The sequence below is a fragment of the Berghia stephanieae genome, chromosome 8 (assembly GCF_034508935.2).
Source record: "Berghia stephanieae isolate SIO BIC M18660-M18661 chromosome 8, UCSD_Bste_1.3, whole genome shotgun sequence".
Taxonomy (NCBI): domain Eukaryota; kingdom Metazoa; phylum Mollusca; class Gastropoda; order Nudibranchia; family Aeolidiidae; genus Berghia; species Berghia stephanieae.
Genome location: NC_088367.1, coordinates 49,517,046 through 49,537,028, shown reverse-complemented (window position 1 = coordinate 49,537,028; position 19,983 = coordinate 49,517,046). Strand labels below are relative to the sequence as shown.

Below are 19,983 nucleotides of genomic sequence, written 5' to 3'. Positions count from 1 at the left end.
GGTTTAACTCATCTCAGCAAAACGTTTTTATTCATTTTTGGCGTAGTTGCACACTTATATAAAGACTTATGATCATACTGTGGCTTTATTCAAACATCAAAAACAATTTACTTACATATTCGACACAATTGAAAAAAATAATACTAGGTCCCAAAAAATAAGCAGTCAACGATGGTTAGCACAAAAGGTTAAAATGTGCAGCTCATAGTGAAGTAAAAATAGTCGAATAGAATGCCGTTCTGATTAGAAACACCCTATTTTATCCCCCAATGCAAACTATTCCCACAATTCTTTCAAACCACACCTCCTACTAATTTTGACGCCTATGTCAGTCTAAAATCCACCACCAGAGAGTAGAAGCAATTAATATGCAACCTTAAACATTTTAAGCCCGTAATATTAATCCCGAACTTGGTTTTCTTTTTTGTTGATTTCTTTTTTCAATATTTTTTTTTTGAAGTGGGAAATGACTTATTTTGTAGAGCGTCTTTCTCTTGGCCAGGCGGGTGTGCCGTAACAGTATATTCGTAGGTTTAACTCCCCTTTGTCGCAAACTTTTTATTCTCTAACGTACTCGTGCACTTTTGTGCTCATTTGATTTCTTGTTAATATCAAAAGAAGTGCCTGCTCTATTCATTTTTAAAACTTAATATCACCTATATCGGAGATTACTCAAGGTCTAATTCGTTTCTGTGTTGTGTGTTTTTAGTTGAGAATAGAGTTTATAGCTTTTAACTGCTAACTCGTAAAAAACACCTGTTGTGTATGTGTGTTGACCTCATGAGCGACAAAGTTTGAGAGAGAGTGCGAGAAAAAGATATATATATATATATATATATATATATATATATATATAATATATATATATATATATATATATATAGGTCAACAAAACAACTCAGTCCTGACGATGGCAAATTAACAGTTGTTTCCAAGGTTCGACTCCTTCCCGCCAAATGACGTTTTAATTGTGTAGTCTTCTTGCGAGTTGCATAATATAAATCCAAAAATATACACATAATAATCAGTAAGATTATGGTAATGATATTTAACTTTTTGAGCTATTCTAATAGAATATACACGTGCCGTCTCAATAGTGGTACATTCTATTTAAGTACGTTTTGTTTTTTTTAAACACATTTTAGAAGAAAAAAAAGGAAATCTTCTTGACTGTAAATGTCAAAAAGTAATAATTACTTTTCAAAATGTAGTCATTGTATTTGAATGAATTTAGGCCTCGAAACGTAAACATATCAAATACAATTAAAATGTGGTATTAGACAATATAACGACTTCCATTAAGAATACAAGGTTGTTACTAAATGATAAAAAATACCATCAATTTTATTTTTAATGTAATTTTCTTCATGAAGTTTATTCCGAGACAATGCCAGTTTGATGTTTTTTCCACCCATTTCAATCACCAGTTACAGCCTTTCCAGTTTTGACCGTAAACAATAAAGCGATAGAAAATGAAAGACATTTGTCAATTCTAAATAGAGAATTTGTCAACGTCGAGTGTTTCACACGTGGATCTGAGAACGATGTCTCTGAAGCCAAACTTGTCTGTTCCGGAGACGGACCGAGTTACACTAAAACTGGTCAAAGCAAAACAACTATAATTTTTCACATGAACAACACTATGGACGGAGGGAAGTGCGTGTGTATGCTGATACTGAAAAATGGAACTGACCTAAAAACATCAATGACGACAATTCTAAAAAGTAGTTCGCTTTTAATTGTTTTGTTTTGTTTCTTGTATGTTTGTTTTTTGTATTTTTGGGTTCGGGTTTATTTTATTCACTTTTTTTAAAATTCCAGATGAAGTCTTGTGTGCAACGTCCTTCTCTTGGCCAGGCGGATGTGCCGTATTCGTGGGTTTAACTCCCCTTTGCTGCAAATCGTTTTTATTCTCTAATGTCCTCTTGCACTTCTATGCCTACTTCAATTATTTTTATTATCAACATAAGTGCCTGCTCTACTCACTTTTAAAAATTGATATCACCTAATATATCGAAGAGAACTTAAGGTCTAAATCGTTTCTGTGTTGGGCGTTTGTGTTGAGAATAGAGTTTATATCTTAAACTGTTAACTCATAAATAGCATCTTGAGGTGTATGTATTTTGTCCTCATGAGCTTCAAAACTTGAGAGAGAGAGAGAGAGCGAGAGAGAGAGAGAGAGAGAGAGATAGACTTGAGAGTGGTACTACATATAAAACCAGGCGCATGACGCATTATATTGTCTTCTTGCATTTCTCTATATTCACTTCATTTCTTGTCATCATGAGCGTCTGTTCCACTAAATTTCCTCAAAACTTGTCATGTAGTTCGAATTTGGCGTACTTATGCTTTAACTTTAACAAAGAACACAATTTAATTGACCGGGTACTCATTTTACAACTGATTATTGTGATAAATTGTAAATGAAATGCTTTTTTCAAGAATCGCCGAAAGCATGATTCTTTATTTAATTGAAGGTCCTGGGGTCTCGATGGCGAGTTTCATATCATAAATCCTGAAATCACAGTCAAATCGGTTATATCTGTAGTATTATGGTAATGCAATTTAACTTTTTGCAGCTTTTCTTATACAAATGACCCGAGCTTCTCAATAGTGGTACTTGATATTTAAAGACGTTATTTAAAAAAACATTTTAGAAGTAAAAACAACGATCGTACTGCTAACAGCAAAAATAAATTTAAAATTGTCAAAATTTAGTCATTATATATGAATGAATTTAGTGACTTAAACCATAATTATACCCTATACAATTTTAAAAAATATAACGACCTCTATTAAGAAAATATGTTTTTTTACCTAATCAAAAAATAACATCATTTTGATTTTTAATGTAATTTTTTTCATGCACACATTGCCAGCTTGATTTTATTCCATCTCTTTTCAATCACCAGTTCCAGCCTTTCCAGGTTTGACCGTAAACAATAAAGCGATAGAGAATGAAAGAAATTTTCCAATTTTAAATAGACAATCTGTCAACATCAAGTGTTTCACACGTGGATCACCCGACGATGTCTCTGAAGCCAAACTTGTCTGTTCTGGAGGCGGACCGAGCTACACTAAAACTGGTCAAAACACAACAACTATAATTTTTCACATGAACAAGACTATGGACGGAGGGAATTGCGTGTGCATGCTGATACTGAAAAATGGAACTGAACTCAAAACATCAATGACGACAATTCTAAAAAGTAATTCGCTTTCTTTGTTTTATTTTGTTTCTTGTATGTTTGTCTTTTGTATTTTTGGGAGTTTATTTTATTCACTTTTTAAAAATTGCAGATGAAGTCTTGTGTGCAGCGTCCTTCTCTTGGCCAGGCGATGTGCCGTATTCGTAGGTTTAACTCCCCTTTGCTGCAAATCTTTGTTATTCTCTAATGTCCTATGGTACTTCTGTGCACACTTCAATTCTTTTCATTATCAACATAAGTGCCTGCTCAACTCACTTTTAAAAATTGATATCACCTAATATATCGAAGGGAACTTAAGGTCTAAATCGTTTCTGTGTTGGGCGTTTGTGTGGAGAATAGAGTTTATATCTTAAACTGTTAACTCATAAATAGCCTCTTGAGGCGTATGTATTTTGACCTCATGAGCTTCAAAACTTGAGATAGAGAGAGAGAGAGAGAGAGAGAGAGAGAGAGAGAGAGAGACAGAGCGAGACATAAGATTGGTACTACATATTAACACATTTTATTGAGGGGGTGGCGTCGATTGTAGAATCTCCCTCTCACGTTCATGGGGAAGGAAGTGCCGTAACAGTTGTTTCCAAGGTTCGACTCCTTCCCGGCCCATGACGCTTTAGTTATTTATTGCCTTCTTGCATTACTCTATATTCACTTCATTTCTTGTCATCATGAGTGTCTGTTCAACTAAATTTCCTAAACACTTGTCATGTAGTTCCAATTAGGCGTAGTTATGTTTTATTTTCATCATAGAACACAATTTAATTGACCGGGTACTCAATTTACAATTGAATATTGTTTGAAAATGTAAATGTAGTGGCTTTATCAACATTCGCGAAATCATGATTTTTTATTTAATTGGTCATAAGGTCTCGATAGGGAATATCATAATATAAATCAATACATCTACGCAAAATGATAATATCTGTAGTGTTATCGTAATGCAATTTAACTTTTTGTAGCTTCTCTTATACAAACGACCCAAGCTCCTCAACAGTGGTACTTGATATTTAAAGACGTTATTTTAGAAAACATTTTAGAAATAAAAAAGAACGTTTGGTCTGTAAATTTCTATGAGAAATTATTAATTTTCAAATTTAGTCATTGTATATGAATGAATTTAGTTACTGAAACATAATTATACCTTATACAATTTAATAAAATATAACGACCTCTATTAAGAAAATATGGTCTTTTACTTAATCAAAAAATATACCATCATTTTGATTTTTAATGTAATTTATTTTCATGCACAAATTGCCAGGTTGATGTTTTTCCATCTCTTTTCAATCACCAGTTCCAGCCTTTCCAGTTTTGACCGTAAACGATAAAGCGATAGAGAATGAACATTTTCCAATTTTAAATAGAGAATCTGTCAACGTCAAGTGTTTCACACGTGGATCTGAGAACGATGTCTCTGAAGCCAAACTTGTCTGTTCCGGAGACGGACCGAGCTACACTAAAACTGGTCAAAGCAAAACAACTATAATTTTTCACATGATCAAGGATATGGACGGAGGGAAGTGCGTGTGTATGCTGAGACTGAAAAATGGAACTGACCTAAAAACATCAATGACGACAATTCTAAAAAGTAATTCGTTCTTTTTTGTTTTGTTTTGTTTCTTGTATGTTTGTGTTTTGTATTTTTGGGGGTTTATTTTATTCACTTTTTTAAAAAAGCAGATGAAGTCTTGTGTGCAGCGTCCTTCTCTTGGCCAGGCGGATGTGCCGTATTCGTGGGTTTAACTCCCCTTTGCTGCAAATCGTTTTTATTCTCTAATGTCCTCTTGCACTTCTGTGCCCACTTCAATTCTTTTTATTATCAACATAAGTGCCTGTTCTACTCACTTTTAAAAATTGATATCACCTAATATATCAAAGAGAACTTAAGGTCTACATCGTTTCTATGTTGGGCGTTTGTGTTGAGAATAGAGTTTATATCTTAAACTGTTAACTCATAAATAGCTTCTTGAGGTGTATGTATTTTGACCTCATGAGCTTCAAAACTTGAGAGAGAGAGAGAAAGAGAGAGAGAGAGAGAGAGAGAGAGAGAGAGAGAGACTTGAGAGTGGTACTACATATAAAACCATTTTATTGAGGGGGTGGCGTCGATTGTAGAATGTCCCTCTCCCACTCATGGGGAGGGAAGTGACGTAACAGTCGTTTCCAAGTTTTGACTCCTTCCCGCAGCATGACGCTTTAATTTTTTATTGCCTTCTTGCATTTGTCTACATTCACTTCATTTCTTGTCATCATGAGTGTCTGTTCAACTAACTTTCTTCAACACTTGTCATGTAGGTCCAGTTATCAGTAATTATGTTTCATTTTCGACATAGAACACAATTTAATTGTCCGGGTACTCATTTTACATCTGAATAATGTGAGAAAATGTAAATAAAATGGCCTTATGAAGATTCCCCGAAATCATAATTTTTTATTTAATTGAAGGTCATAATGTCTCGATGGCGAATATCATAATATAAATCCATAAACCTTTGCAAGATAGTAATATCTGTAGTAATATAGTAATGCATTTAACTTTTTTGCAGATTTTCTTATACAAATAACCCGAGCATCTCAATAGTAGTACTTGATAATTAAAGATGTTATTTTAAAAAAAAAAACATTTCAGAAGTAAAATCAACGTTAATACTGTTAACAGCAAAAATAAATAATAAATTTTCAAAATTTAGTTATTGTATTTGAATGAGTTTATTGAGCAAAACATAAACATTCCTTATTAACAAAATATAACGACCTTTATTAAAAAAATATTGTTTTTTACTTAATCATAAAACACCCGTCATTCAGATTTTTAATGTACATTTCTTCATGTATTTGATTCTGACATATTGCCAGGTTGATTTTTTCCATCTATTTTCAATCACCAGTTCCAGCCATTCCAGTTTTGACCGTAAACGGTAAAAAGATAGAGAATGAAAGACATTTGCCAATTTTAAATAGAGAAGCTGTCAACGTCAAGTGTTTCACACGTGGATCTGAGAACGATATCTCTGAAGCCAAACTTGTCTGCTCCGGATACGGACCGAGCTACACTAAAACTGGTCAAAACAAAACAGCTATAATTTTTAACATGAACAAGACTATGGACGGAGGGAAGTGTGTGTGTATGCTGAGACTAAAAAATGGAACTGACCTAAAAACATCAATGACGACAATTCTAAAAAGTAATTCGTTCCTATTTGTTTTGTTTTGTTTTTTTGTTTGTTTTTGTTTGGTATTTCGGGGTGGGGGGGGGTATTTTATTCCCTTTTTTTGAAATGGTAGATAAAGTCTTGTGCGCAGCGTACATCTCTTGGACAGCCGGATGTGCAGTATTCGTGGGTTAAATCCCCTTTAATGCAAAATGTTTTTATTCTCTTGTGTCCTCTTGCTCTTCTGTGCTCATTTCAATCCTTGTAATTACCAACATAAGTGACTGCTCTACGCACTATTGTATGTTTGTTTTGCGAATACGGATTATAGCTTTAACAGGTAACGTAAATGACCTCTTGTGGTGTATGTGTTACCTCATGAGCTCCAAAATTTGAGAAGGATTCCGAGAATAAGAGAGATATAGAAAAGGGAAAGAGAGTGAGAGAGAGAGAGAGAGAGAGAGAGAGAGAGAGAGAAAGAGAGAGACTTAAGATTGGTACTACATATTAACCCATTTTATTGAGGGGGTGGCGTCGATTGTAGAATGTCCCTCTCGCGTTCATGGGGAGGGAGGTGCCGTAACAGTCGTTTCCAAGGTTCGACTCCTTCAGGCCGCATGACGATTTAATTATTCATTGCCTTCTTGCATTTCTCTATATTCACTTCATTTCTTGTCATCATGAGTGTCTGTTCAACTAACTTTCCTAAACACTTGTCATGTAGTTCCAGTTATGCGTAATTATGTTTTATTTTCGACATAGAACACAATTTAATTGACCGGGTACTCATTTGACAATTGAATATTGTGTGAAAATGTAAATGTAGTGGCTTTATCAACATTCGCGAAATCATGATTTTTTTTATTTAATTGAAGATCATAAGGTCTCGATTGCGAATATCATAATGAATCCATAAATCTACGCAAAATGGAATTATCTGTAGTAATATCGTAATGCAATTTAACTTTTTGCAGCTTCTCTTATACAAACGACCCAAGCTCCTCAACAGTGGTACTTGATATTTAAAGATGTTATTTTAAAAAACATTTTAGAAGTAAAAAAAATCGTTTGGTCTGTTAATTTCTATAAGAAATTATTAGTTTTCAAATTTAGTCATTTTATATGAATGATTTTAGTGACTGAAACATAGTTATACCTTATACAATTTAATAAAATATAACGACCTCTATTAAGAAAATATGGTCTTTTACTTAATCAAAAAATATACCATTATTTTGATTTTTAATGTAATTTATTTCCATGCATACATTGCCAGGTTGATGTTTTTCCATCTCTTTTCAATCACCAGTTCCAGCCTTTCCAGTTTTGACCCTAAACGATAAAGCGATAGAGAATGAAAGACATTTTCCAATTTTAAATAGAGAATCTGTCAACGTCAAGTGTTTCACACGTGGATCTGAGAACGATGTCTCTGAAACCAAACTTGTCTGTTCCGGAGACGGACAGAGCTACACTAAAACTGGTCAAAACAAAACAACTATAATTTTTCACATGATCAAGGATATGGACGGAGGGAAGTGCGTGTGTATGCTGAGACTGAAAAATGGAACTGACCTAAAAACATCAATGACGACAATTCTAAAAAGTAATTCGTTCATTTTTGTTTAGTGTTTTTGTGTGTGTGTTTGTTTTTGTTTGGTATTTCGGGGGCGGCGGTTATTTTATTCTCTTTTTTTGAAATGGTAGATAAAGACTTGTGTGCAGCGAACATCTCTTGGACAGCTGGATTGGCAGTATTCGTGGGTGAACTCCCTTTAATGCAAGATGTTTTTATTCTCTTGTGTCCTCTTGCTCTTCTGTGCTCATTTCAATCCTTGTAATTATCAACATAAGTGACTGCTCTACTCACTATTGTATGTTTGTTTTGCAAATACGGATTATAGCTTTAACTGGTAATTCGTAAATGACATCTGTCATGGTCTCAAGTGAGTAAAGAGCTACTCGACTATGCATAAAGATATATGTAGAATGAGGCCCCAGAATTTACTAGTTACTATAAATGAAAAACAATTAACGATTTGTTTATAATGAAATAAAAATAATGATGAAATTTAATTAAAAGAGATAAACAGTGATCGTGGTAGTTACAAATAGAGATATGAATACTTTACGTAACTTATGATAATATATCAGGTTCATAAGTTTACGTTTCCAGGCAGTTGATGGGCTTGGATGATCTATTCCTCTGATAACAGGATTGGACTCGTAAAATTCCACTTCCAGGCAATTGGTAAGAGGTTATAGTGTAGTACAGCGGGCTTGGGTTTGATCCTTGAAGATTATACAATCAAAGTTAAAAGCTCCGGCGTCTTAATGGTGTAGATATAATATCTACAAAGTCCCAAAAGATAAAAATCTTACAATATATATATAGGAATAGAGTGACTGGCCGTCCGGCATAGATTGTGGAGAGAAAGTGAGTGTAGAATATTAGACCTATCAGCTTTTATAATAAATGGCTACGTGACAGAATGTAGAACGAAAAGTATTCACTAATTAGAAATTAATTCGAGGGAAGGCTATAAAAGGAAAGACGATCTAATATTAGAAGGTAAAGTTTATCTAAGCCTACCGAAATATAACTGGAGTGAGATGAATTCAGTTCTTAATAAAATAAAATTTAATAAGATAATTGTGAACAATCTTTACTGTGACACCCCCACCCACGTTTAAAATATACTCTTTAACCATTATGGGAAAGATAGATTTTACAAACGGAAGTAAATTTACTATCATGATACTCTAGCATTAATCCATTGTTATGATTTGTGCTACAATTAAATTATTTATTAACTAGACATGGAAATGTTTATATTAACGTAGGTATATATAATGGGTGACAATAACAATGAAAGATTGTGATTACAAATCATTATGATGAACAACATGATGGCAATGTGATTACAAATCATTGTGATAAACAATAGTGATGGCAATGAAGCATGATTTAAGTCGATGATATGAAGGTAATTTACTGAATGAAATGAATGAAAATGTAAATGGAATATTGACATTTCAATTATTAATCATAAATGAGTGAAAATTCATAACAATGATAGATAAAGAGAAGATTTCCCAAATCATGAATGGGTATGGTATATATATCCAAACAATACTCAATGTTACATTAAGTTGGGTCATCATGTTTACAAATAAAATTATCGAAATTGTGCGTTCTGATTTGGCATAGTTTGCGAGGTAACTAACAGTATGCATGGGAGGTTAAGTTATACCCTTCTCACGTCATTACACTAATCGAGAAAGTAGGTCGGCGTGAATATTTTCACAACCTGGTATGTGAGAGATACTGAAAGTGTAATTTTGCAAAAATAGACTCCACCTTAGTACTCTACTATTATTCATTTTGTTATTTCTTATGTACGTGAGTGGTTTATGGTCCGTTTCGACCACAAACTCTTTTAGCAGTAGATATCTGCTGAATGTCTTTAAAGCAAAGACGATGGCTAGTCCTTCACGCTCTATTACAGAGTATCGTGATTCTCTGTCCAATAATTTTCTGCTTGCATATAAGCAAGGCATTAGAGTTCCCTCATGTTCCTGTAATAGTACACCTGCGATGCCCTTATCAGACGCGTCAGTTCTTACAACAAATTCTTTTGACATGTCGGGTAATTTAAGAATTGGTTCTGAACAGAGTAATGCCTTTAATTGGTTAAAGCTATTCTGACACGCTTCTGTCCAAACAATTTTGTTCGGTGACCCATTCTTTGTCAGATTTGTTAGCGGTGTCGCGATGTGCGCGAAGTTGTAAATGTATTTCCTGTAAAAATTTAGGAGCCCAAGTACTTTGCGTACTTCTTTTTTTGTCTTAGGTGGTTGCAATTGTGCGATTTTTGTTTGTTTTTCTGTCTCGGGTGTCTGTGTCCCATGACCAACGGTATGATCAATCCTGCATTTGAAGCTTCGATATTAGTAAACATAGGTTGCGACACTGTGTCTCTATCAAAATACTTTTTTAGCATATTTGCATGGAATGTCTTTGTTGTGTTGTTCATTTTAATCTCGTAATTAACATTAGATTTTACTGCTGTTATTTTGAATGGTCCTTTCCATGTAGCTAAAAGTTTACTCGAGTCATCGGGTAAGAGTATTAGTACTTTGTCACCAATCTCAAATTTTCTTGACTTGCTTTTTCTATCGGAGTATTCCTTGTATTTCTCTGCTTTTTTTGTGACGGATTCCTGTGCTAGCTTACATGTATCCTCTATTCTGTCTTTCAGGTTTCTTACATATTCGTAAGCAAACATAATTTCGTTATTGTCCTCCTCATTCCCTTTACAAATGTCGGCTACTATATTGATCGGGCCGCGAGGTGATCGTCCATACATCAACTCAAATGGGGAGTAGCCTGTAGATTCTTGGGGTATTTCTCTATATGCAAATAGGATTGCTGGTAAGTATCTGTCCCAATCATCTGGTTTTTCTGCTGACACTTTTCTTAACATATTCTTTAGAGTGCCATTACATCTTTCACAAAGACCATTTGCTTGGGGGTGGTAGGGAGTTGTGAATGAGTGTTGGATTCCCATGAGTTTCATGGTTTCATGCATAATATGTGATGTGAATTGGGGTCCATTGTCCGACAGTATCTCATTTGGTATGCCTATTCTAGTAAAAATTGTCATCAATGCTTCAGCTATGTGATCCGATGTAGTTGATTTCAATGCTATCGCTTCTGGCCACCTGGTTGCGTAATCGACTAGTGTTAGTATGTGTGTATGGTTTCTATCTGATTTTGTTAAAGGGCCTATAATGTCAATTGCAACTTTTTGAAAAACTTTTTCAATAACTGGGGTTGTCTCTAATGGCAATCTCGGTATTCTGCCTTTTGCGACTCTTCTTTGGCATGTGTCACAAGATTTCACATATTCTCGGACGTCTTTAGTAATTCCAGGCCATGTGAAATTCTCGGATATTCTCTTCAATGTGGAAGAGCTCCCAAGATGTCCAGAAGTTATTGAATCGTGCGCTATTCCAAGGATTTTGTTTCTGTAAATACTCGGCGTGACCAGTTGTTTAGCTATTTTGTTTCTTTTCCTATGTAACCTGAACAGAATATCTTTTTCAATGATGTATTCAACTTTTGATTTCGTCCCTTTGTTTGCGATATTGAAATATGATGTTAAAGTCGGGTCCTTTTTCTGTTCTTCAATGAACGTGTTCCTGTCAAATTGTTGTGGTTCAAGAGAAATAGTCATTGGCTTCTCTGTTGTCTTAGTCATCTTTCTTGTTTCTGCTAGACAAGCTGTTTCTTGGGTTAATGACCATTCTTTTACATCTTTTGGGTTGTCTTTAAGACCTTTTATATTGCCAACAATAACATCAGCGACGGGGTTGGGAAGTATACAGCATTCCACTATTCCTGTATAGTATGGGGTTTCTATGTACACGTTAGCTGTTTCAAAGGTTTCGACTGTGCCACTGAATGTGATGCATTGTACCGTTTTTCCAGTTTTGTCTTCGTCATTGATCAAAGATGCTTTTATTCCTACTGTACTGCATCCTGTGTCTCTCAATATTTTGCAATCAGTTCCATTAGCTTTGCCTTCACAAAAAATAGCGATCCTGATTTGTGAGTTTGTGTTAAAAGTGACATACCTTTCACGCAATACACATTTATATTTTCTCCTGACATTACTCGTGTCTGATTGTTTACACTTGTTTGGAGTGATGCATTTGCAGTTTCTTTTGGATATCCCACGATTTTGTAACATTTGTCTGCTGTGTGGCCTTTCATTCCACAATATTGACATTTAATTATAGGTTTGTTGGTTTTCTTATACTCAGTATTATTGTCAGTGCTATTTCTTGTTTTGTTTTGATAGGATCGGCTATGGTCTCTATTGAACTGTTTGTTCCATGGTTTGTTACTATGATCATCCTGTTTCACTTGCGTGTTCCGAGTGATTGATCGGCTCGTTCTATTTGAGTACTGAACTTTAGGTGTACCTGGACTCTGAGCAGCGGCAGCGTAGTATGGTTCCTTCAATGTTCTGCTAAGGGGTGTCAATGGATGTGCGCTGTTAAAGTTTTCTGCGTAGATTTTTAATTTGTCCAAGTTTTCTGGCTTTCTCTCTTTAAAGAATGCGACTAAATCTGGGTTGCAAGCTTGATAGATTCGATTCTTCAGCGTGAGATAGTAAAGGCCTGCAAAGTCGTCTTGTTTTACGTTTGCCAACTCAAGCCACCGATTTAGAAATTGAGTAATTCGGTTCACGAATGTATTAAAGTCTTCTCCACTTTCCGGTTTTGCAGTGTGAAACCTTTCCTGGTAACCATCTTCCGTTAATCTAAATCTTTTTAGTAGAGCGTCTTTAATTTTACCATAATCATCTGCATCTTCAGTTGTTAAGGTATAGAAAACTTTTAGCGGTTCTCCAGATAAGCAGTTAATCAAGGCTGTGGCCCATTTGCTTTCTGGCCAACGATAACCTTTAGCCTGAACTTCGAATCGGTGTAAGAAGGATTCTAGACAGTCTGAGCGTTCATCGTATGTTGGCATGCGTGGAAGTTTCACGAAAAATTCATCACTATTATTATGTTTTCTTTCATGACCGGTTTTTGTTTTTTCAATTTCCAGCATCATTTGGGTCCTTTTGGTTTCTTCTTCTGCTAAAGCTATTTGTCTTTTTAGTTCCCTTTCTTGGACTCTTTCTTCTCGTTCTTCTCTACGTATTCTTTCTTCGTGTTCTTTTTCTTCTCTACGAATTCTTTCTTCATTTTCTTCTCTACGAATTCTTTCTTCATTTTCTTCTCTACGAATTCTTTCTTCATTTTCTTCTCTACGAATTCTTTCTTCATGTTCTTTTTCTTCTTTTACTTTCTCTTCGCACCATGAAAATATTCTTTCCTGGGGTATTTCTAAGTCCTTTGCGAGACTTAAGTATCTTTTATATGCTTCCATGTTGCAATAAATTAGTTACGATGTTTTATATATATTATATTGACAGGATACTGTTACTGACTGTTTTATTTATTTACACTTACTGGAATGAACTGTTCTATTATTAGAAATCTCTCTCTCTTATTTCAACTTATTATGTATGTTGAATTTGATGCCTTTTATCGTTATATCTTATAAAGCAATGTGTCAATACAATGCGGAGTTATTATGACTTGTGTCAATAACAATGTGTCAATCGCGTGTACTCTAAACTATGTTACTACGAAAAATGTATCACCAATGTGTGTGACTCGTCGTTAGTTTGTGTACAATTATTCGCAATGACGCTAATATACTAGAGTGTGATAACAATAATAGGATGCCAAAATAATCCCAAGTTATCTATCACTAAATATAACACGACGGCTAGTAGACTCCTTTTATTATTATTTAGTTTTTAAAGACTCACTTTTCAGAACATAATATATAAGTGGTTTTCGGTAACAGTAATATGCCAAAAATGCATTTAAAACAAATCACTATGCAAAACAAATCACGATGTCTATAGTTACTATGTGATGCCCAACTCATGTAAAAGAGAATAATGAAGGATATATCTACCAACTCAGTTCGTGGCTGGGACCTCTCTCTTGTTCAATGGTTGTTCAACAATTGTAATTAGGCATTGAAGAGTGTTTAACAGTGATGTCTGAAATACAAAACAATAAAATATCGTAAGATTTACAATAGTTACAAAATGTGTTCACAACACTGAGTGATTGGATGACAGGTGAATGAATCGTTATGGAATGTAAACATATTGAAAACAATTCATGAATGAGGCAAACAACAAAATGAAATGAGTGATATAATAACAAAGTGGACAAGGAATGAATGAATGAATGAAAAACTGAGTGAATAGATGAATGAATGAATGGATAATGTATGAATGAAAGAATGAAGGGAGGAATAAATGTATGAATGATTGGATAAATGAGTGAATAAACGGATGAATGGATGAATGGATGAATGAATGAATGAATGAATAAATAAATGAATGAACAATGAATGAATGAATAATTTATAAATGAATAAATGAATGAAGGAATGAATCAATAAAACGCTATTCAATTTGAATGAAAGAATGAATGGATAAATTGCTATTCCATTTAAATGAAGAAATGAAAAAGAAAAAAAATTAATCCTGTAAACAGGGAGTTCAATTAAAATATGATCAAGTGGGGCAATTAAGAGTTTTACAATTTAAACTTTAAAGTTAGATGAAACAGATATAAGTAACTAAATAAATTCAATTCTTTATATGTGCCCCCTCCAAAATGTCATGGTCTCAAGTGAGTAAAGAGCTACTCGACTATGCATAAAGATATATGTAGAATGAGGCCCCAGAATTTACTAGTTACTATAAATGAAAAACAATTAACGATTTGTTTATAATGAAATAAAATAATGATGAAATTTAATTAAAAGAGATAAACAGTGATCGTGGTAGTTACAAATAGAGATATGAATACTTTACGTAACTTATGATAATATATCAGGTTCATAAGTTTACGTTTCCAGGCAGTTGATGGGCTTGGATGATCTATTCCTCTGATAACAGGATTGGACTCGTAAAATTCCACTTCCAGGCAATTGGTAAGAGGTTATAGTGTAGTACAGCGGGCTTGGGTTTGATCCTTGAAGATTATACAATCAAAGTTAAAAGCTCCGGCGTCTTAATGGTGTAGATATAATATCTACAAAGTCCCAAAAGATAAAAATCTTACAATATATATATAGGAATAGAGTGACTGGCCGTCCGGCATAGATTGTGGAGAGAAAGTGAGTGTAGAATATTAGACCTATCAGCTTTTATAATAAATGGCTACGTGACAGAATGTAGAACGAAAAGTATTCACTAATTAGAAATTAATTCGAGGGAAGGCTATAAAAGGAAAGACGATCTAATATTAGAAGGTAAAGTTTATCTAAGCCTACCGAAATATAACTGGAGTGAGATGAATTCAGTTCTTAATAAAATAAAATTTAATAAGATAATTGTGAACAATCTTTACTGTGACAACATCTTGTGGTGTATGTGTGACCTCATGAGCTCCAAAATTTGAGAGGGAGTCCGAGAATAAAAGAGAGATAGAAAAGGGAGAGAGAGAAAGAGAGAGAGAGAGAGAGAGAGAGAGAGAGAGAGAGAGACTTAAGATTGGTACTACATCTAAACCCATTTTATTGAGAGGATGGCGTCGATTGTAGAATGTTCCTCTCGCGTTCATGGGGAGGGAGGTGCCCTAACAGTCGTTTCCAAGGTTCGACTCCTTCCCGCAGCATGACGCTTTAAATATTCATTGCCTTCTTGCATTTCTCTATATTCACTTCATTTCTTGTCATCATGAGTGTCTGTTCAACTAACTTTCCTAAACACTTGTCATGTAGTTCGAATTATGCGTAATTATGTTTTACTTTCGACATAGAAAACAATTTAATTGACCGGGTACTCATTTTACAATTGAATATTGTGTGAAAATGTAAATGTAGTGGCTTTATCAACACTCGCCAAGTCATGATTTTTTTTATTTAATTGAAGATCATAAGGTCTCGATTGCGAATATCATAATAATTCCATACATCTACTCAAAATGGTAATATCTGTAGTAATATCGTAATGCAATTTAACTTTTTGCAGTTTCTCTTATACAAACGACCCAAGCTCCTCGACAGTGGTACTTGATATTTAGAGATGTTATTTTAAAAACCATTTTAGAAGTAAAAAAATTCGTTTGGTCTGTAAATTTCTATAAGAAATTATTAATTTTCAAATTTAGTCATTGTATATGAATGAATTTAGTGACTGAAACATAATTATACCTTGTACAATTTAAGAAAATATGGTCTTTCACTTAATCAAAAAATGTACCATTATTTTAATTTTTAATGTAATTTATTTCCATGCACACATTGCCAGGTTGATGTTTTTCTATCTCTTTTCAATCACCAGTTCCAGCCTTTCCACTTTTGACCGTAAACGATAAAGAGATAGAGAATGAAGGTCATTTTCCAATTTTAAATAGAGAATATGTCAACGTCAAGTGTTTCACACGTGGATCTGAGAACGATGTCTCTGAAACCAAACTTGTCTGTTCCGGAGACGGACCGAGCTACACTAAAACTGGTCAAAGCAAAACAACTATAATTTTTCACATGATCAAGGATATGGACGGAGGGAAGTGCGTGTGTATGCTGAGACTGAAAAATGGAACTGACCTAAAAACATCAATGACGACAATTCTAAAAAGTAGTTCATTCTTTTTTGTTTTGTTTTGTTTCTTGTATGTTTGTGTTTTGTATTTTTGGGAGTTTATTTTATTCACTTTTTTTAAAAAGCAGATGAAATCTTGTGTGCAGCGTCCTTACTTCTCTTTGCCAGGCGGATGTGCGTATTCGTGGGTTTAACTCCCCTTTGCTGCAAATCGTTTTTATTCTCTAATGTCCTCTTACACTTCTGTGCCACTTCACTCTTTTTATTATCAACATATGTGCCTGCTCTACTCACTTTTAAAATTGATATCACCTAATAAATCGAAGAGAATTAAGGTCTGAATCGTTTCTGTGTTTGGCGTTTGTGTTGAGATAGAGTTTATATCTAAACTGTTACTATAAATAGTCTCTTGAGGGTATGTATTTTGACCTCATAAGCTTCAAAACTTGAGATAGAGAGAGAGAGAGAGAGAGATAGAGAGAGGAGAGAGAGAGAGACTTGAGAGTGGTACTACATATAAAACCATTTTATTGAGGGGCCGGCGTCGATTGTAGAATGTCCCTCTCCCAGTCATGGGGAGGGAAGTGCCCTAACAGTCGTTTCCAGTTTTGATTCCTTCCGCCGCATGACGCTTTAATTATTCATTGCCTTCTTGCATTTCTCTATATTCACTTCATTTCTTGTCATCATGAGTGTCTGTTCAACTAACTTTCTTCAACACTTGTCATGTAGGTCCAGTTATCCGTAATTATGTTTCATTTTCGACATAGAACACAATTTAATTGACCGGGTACTCATTTTACAACTCAATATTGTGAGAAAATGTAAATAAATGGCCATATGAAGACTCCCGAAATCATAATTTTTTATTTAATTGAAGGTCATAAAGTCTCTATGGCTAATATCATAATATAAATCCATAAACCTTTGCAAAATGGTAATATCTGTAGTAATATGGTAATGCATTTAAATTTTTGCAGATTTTCTTATACAAATAACCCAGCATCTCAATAGTAGTACTTGATATTTAAAGATGTTATTAAAAAAAATATTTTAGAAGTAAAAACAACGTTCGTACTGTTAAAAGCAAAAAAAAAAAATTAATATTTTCAGAATTTTGTCATTGTATTTGAAAGAGTTTATTGAGCGAAACATAATCATACCTTATTAACAAAATATAACAAACTCAATTTTAAAAATACTTAATCATAAAATATACCATCATTCAGAGTTCTAATGTAATTTTCTTCATGTAGTTGATTCTGACACATTGCCAGTTTGATTTTTTCCATTCATTTTCAATCACCAGTTCCAGCCTTTCCAGTTTTGACCGTAAACGGTTAAAGCGATAGAGAATGAAAGACATTTGTCAATTCTAAATAGAGAAGCTGTCAACGTCAAGTGTTTCACACGTGGATCTGAGAGCGATATCTCTGAAGCCAAACTTGTCTGCTCCGGAGACAGACCAAGCTACACTAAAACTGGTCAAAACAAAACAGCTATAATTTTTAACATGAACAAGACTATGGACGGAGGGAAGTGTGTATGTATGCTGAGACTGAAAAATGGAACTGACGTAAATACATCAATGACAACAATTCTAAAAAGTAATTCGTTCCAATTTGTTTTTGTTTTTTTGTTTTTTGTGTTGTTTTTTTTGTTTGGTATTTCGGAGTACGGGGGGGGGGTTATTTTATTCCCTTTTTTGAAATGGTAGATAAGGTCTTGTGCGCAGCGTACATTGTTGGACAGCTGGATGTGCAGTGTTCGTGGGTTAACTCCCCTTTAATGCAAAATGTTTTTATTCTCTTGTGTCCTCTTGCTCTTCTGTGCTCATTTAAATCCTTGTAATTATCAACATAAGTGACTGCTCTACTCACTATCGTATGTTTGTTTTGCGAATACGGATTATAGATTTAACTGGTAACTCGTAAATGACATCTTGTGGTGTATGTGTGACCTCATGAGCTCCAAAATGTAGATTGAGTCGAGAATAAGAGAGAGATAAAAAGGAGAGAGAGAAAGAGAGAGAGGAGAGAGAGAGAGAGAGAGAGAGAGAGAGAGAGAGAGAGAGAGAGAAAGAGAGAGAGAGAAGGGAGAGAGAGAGAGAGAGAGACTTAAGATTGGTACTACATCTAAACCCATTTTATTGAGAGGATGGCGTCGATTGTAGAATGTTCCCTCGCGTTCATGGGGAGAAGTGCCCTAACAGTCGTTTCCAAGGTTCGACTCCTTCCCGCAGCATGACGCTTTAAATATTCATTGCCTTCTTGCATTAATCTATATTCACTTCATTTCTTGTCATCATGAGTGTCTGTTCAACTAACTTTCCTAAACACTTGTCATGTAGTTCGAATTATGCGTAATTATGTTTTACTTTCGACATAGAAAACAATTTAATTGACCGGGTACTCATTTACAATTGAATATTGTGTGAAAATGTAAATGTAGTGGCTTTATCAACACTCGCGAAATCATGATTTTTTTTATTTAATTGAAGATCATAAGGTCTCGATTGCGAATATCATAATAATTCCATACATCTACGCATAATGGTAATATCTGTAGTAATATCGTAATGCAATTTAACTTTTTGCAGTTTCTCTTATACAAAAGACCCAAGCTCCTCAACAGTGGTACTTGATATTTACAGATGTTATTTTAAAAACCATTTTAGAAGTAAAAAAAATCGTTTGGTCTGTAAATTTCTATAAGAAATTATTAATTTTCAAATTTACTCATTGTATATGAATGAATTTAGTGACTGAAACATAATTATACCTTGTACAATTTAAGAAAATATGGTCTTTACTTAATCAAAAAATATACCATTATTTTGATTTTTAATGTAATTTATTTCCATGCACACATTGCCAGGTTGATGTTTTTCTATCTCTTTTCAATCACCAGTTCCAGCCTTTCCAGTTTTGACCGTAAACGATAAAGCGATAGAGAATGAAGGTCATTTTCCAATTTTAAATAGAGAATATGTCAACGTCAAGTGTTTCACACGTGGATCTGAGAACGATGTCTCTGAAACCAAACTTGTCTGTTCCGGAGACGGACCGAGCTACACTAAAACTGGTCAAAGCAAAACAACTATAATTTTTCACATGATCAAGGATATGGACGGAGGGAAGTGCGTGTGTATGCTGAGACTGAAAAATGGAACTGACCTAAAAACATCAATGACGACAATTCTAAAAAGTAGTTCGTTCTTTTTGTTTTGTTTTGTTTCTTGTATGTTTGTGTTTTGTATTTTTGGGAGTTTATTTTATTCACTTTTTTTAAAAAGCAGATGAAATCTTGTGTGCAGCGTCCTTACTTCTCTTTGCCAGGCGGATGTGCCGTATTCGTGGGTTTAACTCCCCTTTGCTGCAAATCGTTTTTATTCTCTAATGTCCTCTTCACTTCTGTGCCCACTTCACT

The 19,983-nt window shown here is 34.3% G+C and overlaps 1 protein-coding gene across 1 annotated transcript in view; it reads left to right on the top strand.

Moving 5' to 3' along the window:
* The first annotated feature begins 2,283 nt into the window (after positions 1 to 2,283).
* LOC144979042 (uncharacterized) overlaps positions 2,284 to 19,983 on the top strand; it is a 59,375-nt gene continuing 41,675 nt past the window's right edge. The window contains exons 1-8 of the mRNA XM_078925658.1: positions 2,284 to 2,323; positions 2,913 to 3,209; positions 4,501 to 4,794; positions 6,095 to 6,391; positions 7,668 to 7,964; positions 16,294 to 16,522; positions 17,938 to 18,161; positions 19,465 to 19,761. Of these exons, the coding sequence (XP_078781784.1) occupies positions 2,284 to 2,323; positions 2,913 to 3,209; positions 4,501 to 4,794; positions 6,095 to 6,391; positions 7,668 to 7,964; positions 16,294 to 16,522; positions 17,938 to 18,161; positions 19,465 to 19,761 (1,975 nt within the window). The remainder of the gene's footprint in view (positions 2,324 to 2,912; positions 3,210 to 4,500; positions 4,795 to 6,094; positions 6,392 to 7,667; positions 7,965 to 16,293; positions 16,523 to 17,937; positions 18,162 to 19,464; positions 19,762 to 19,983) is intronic.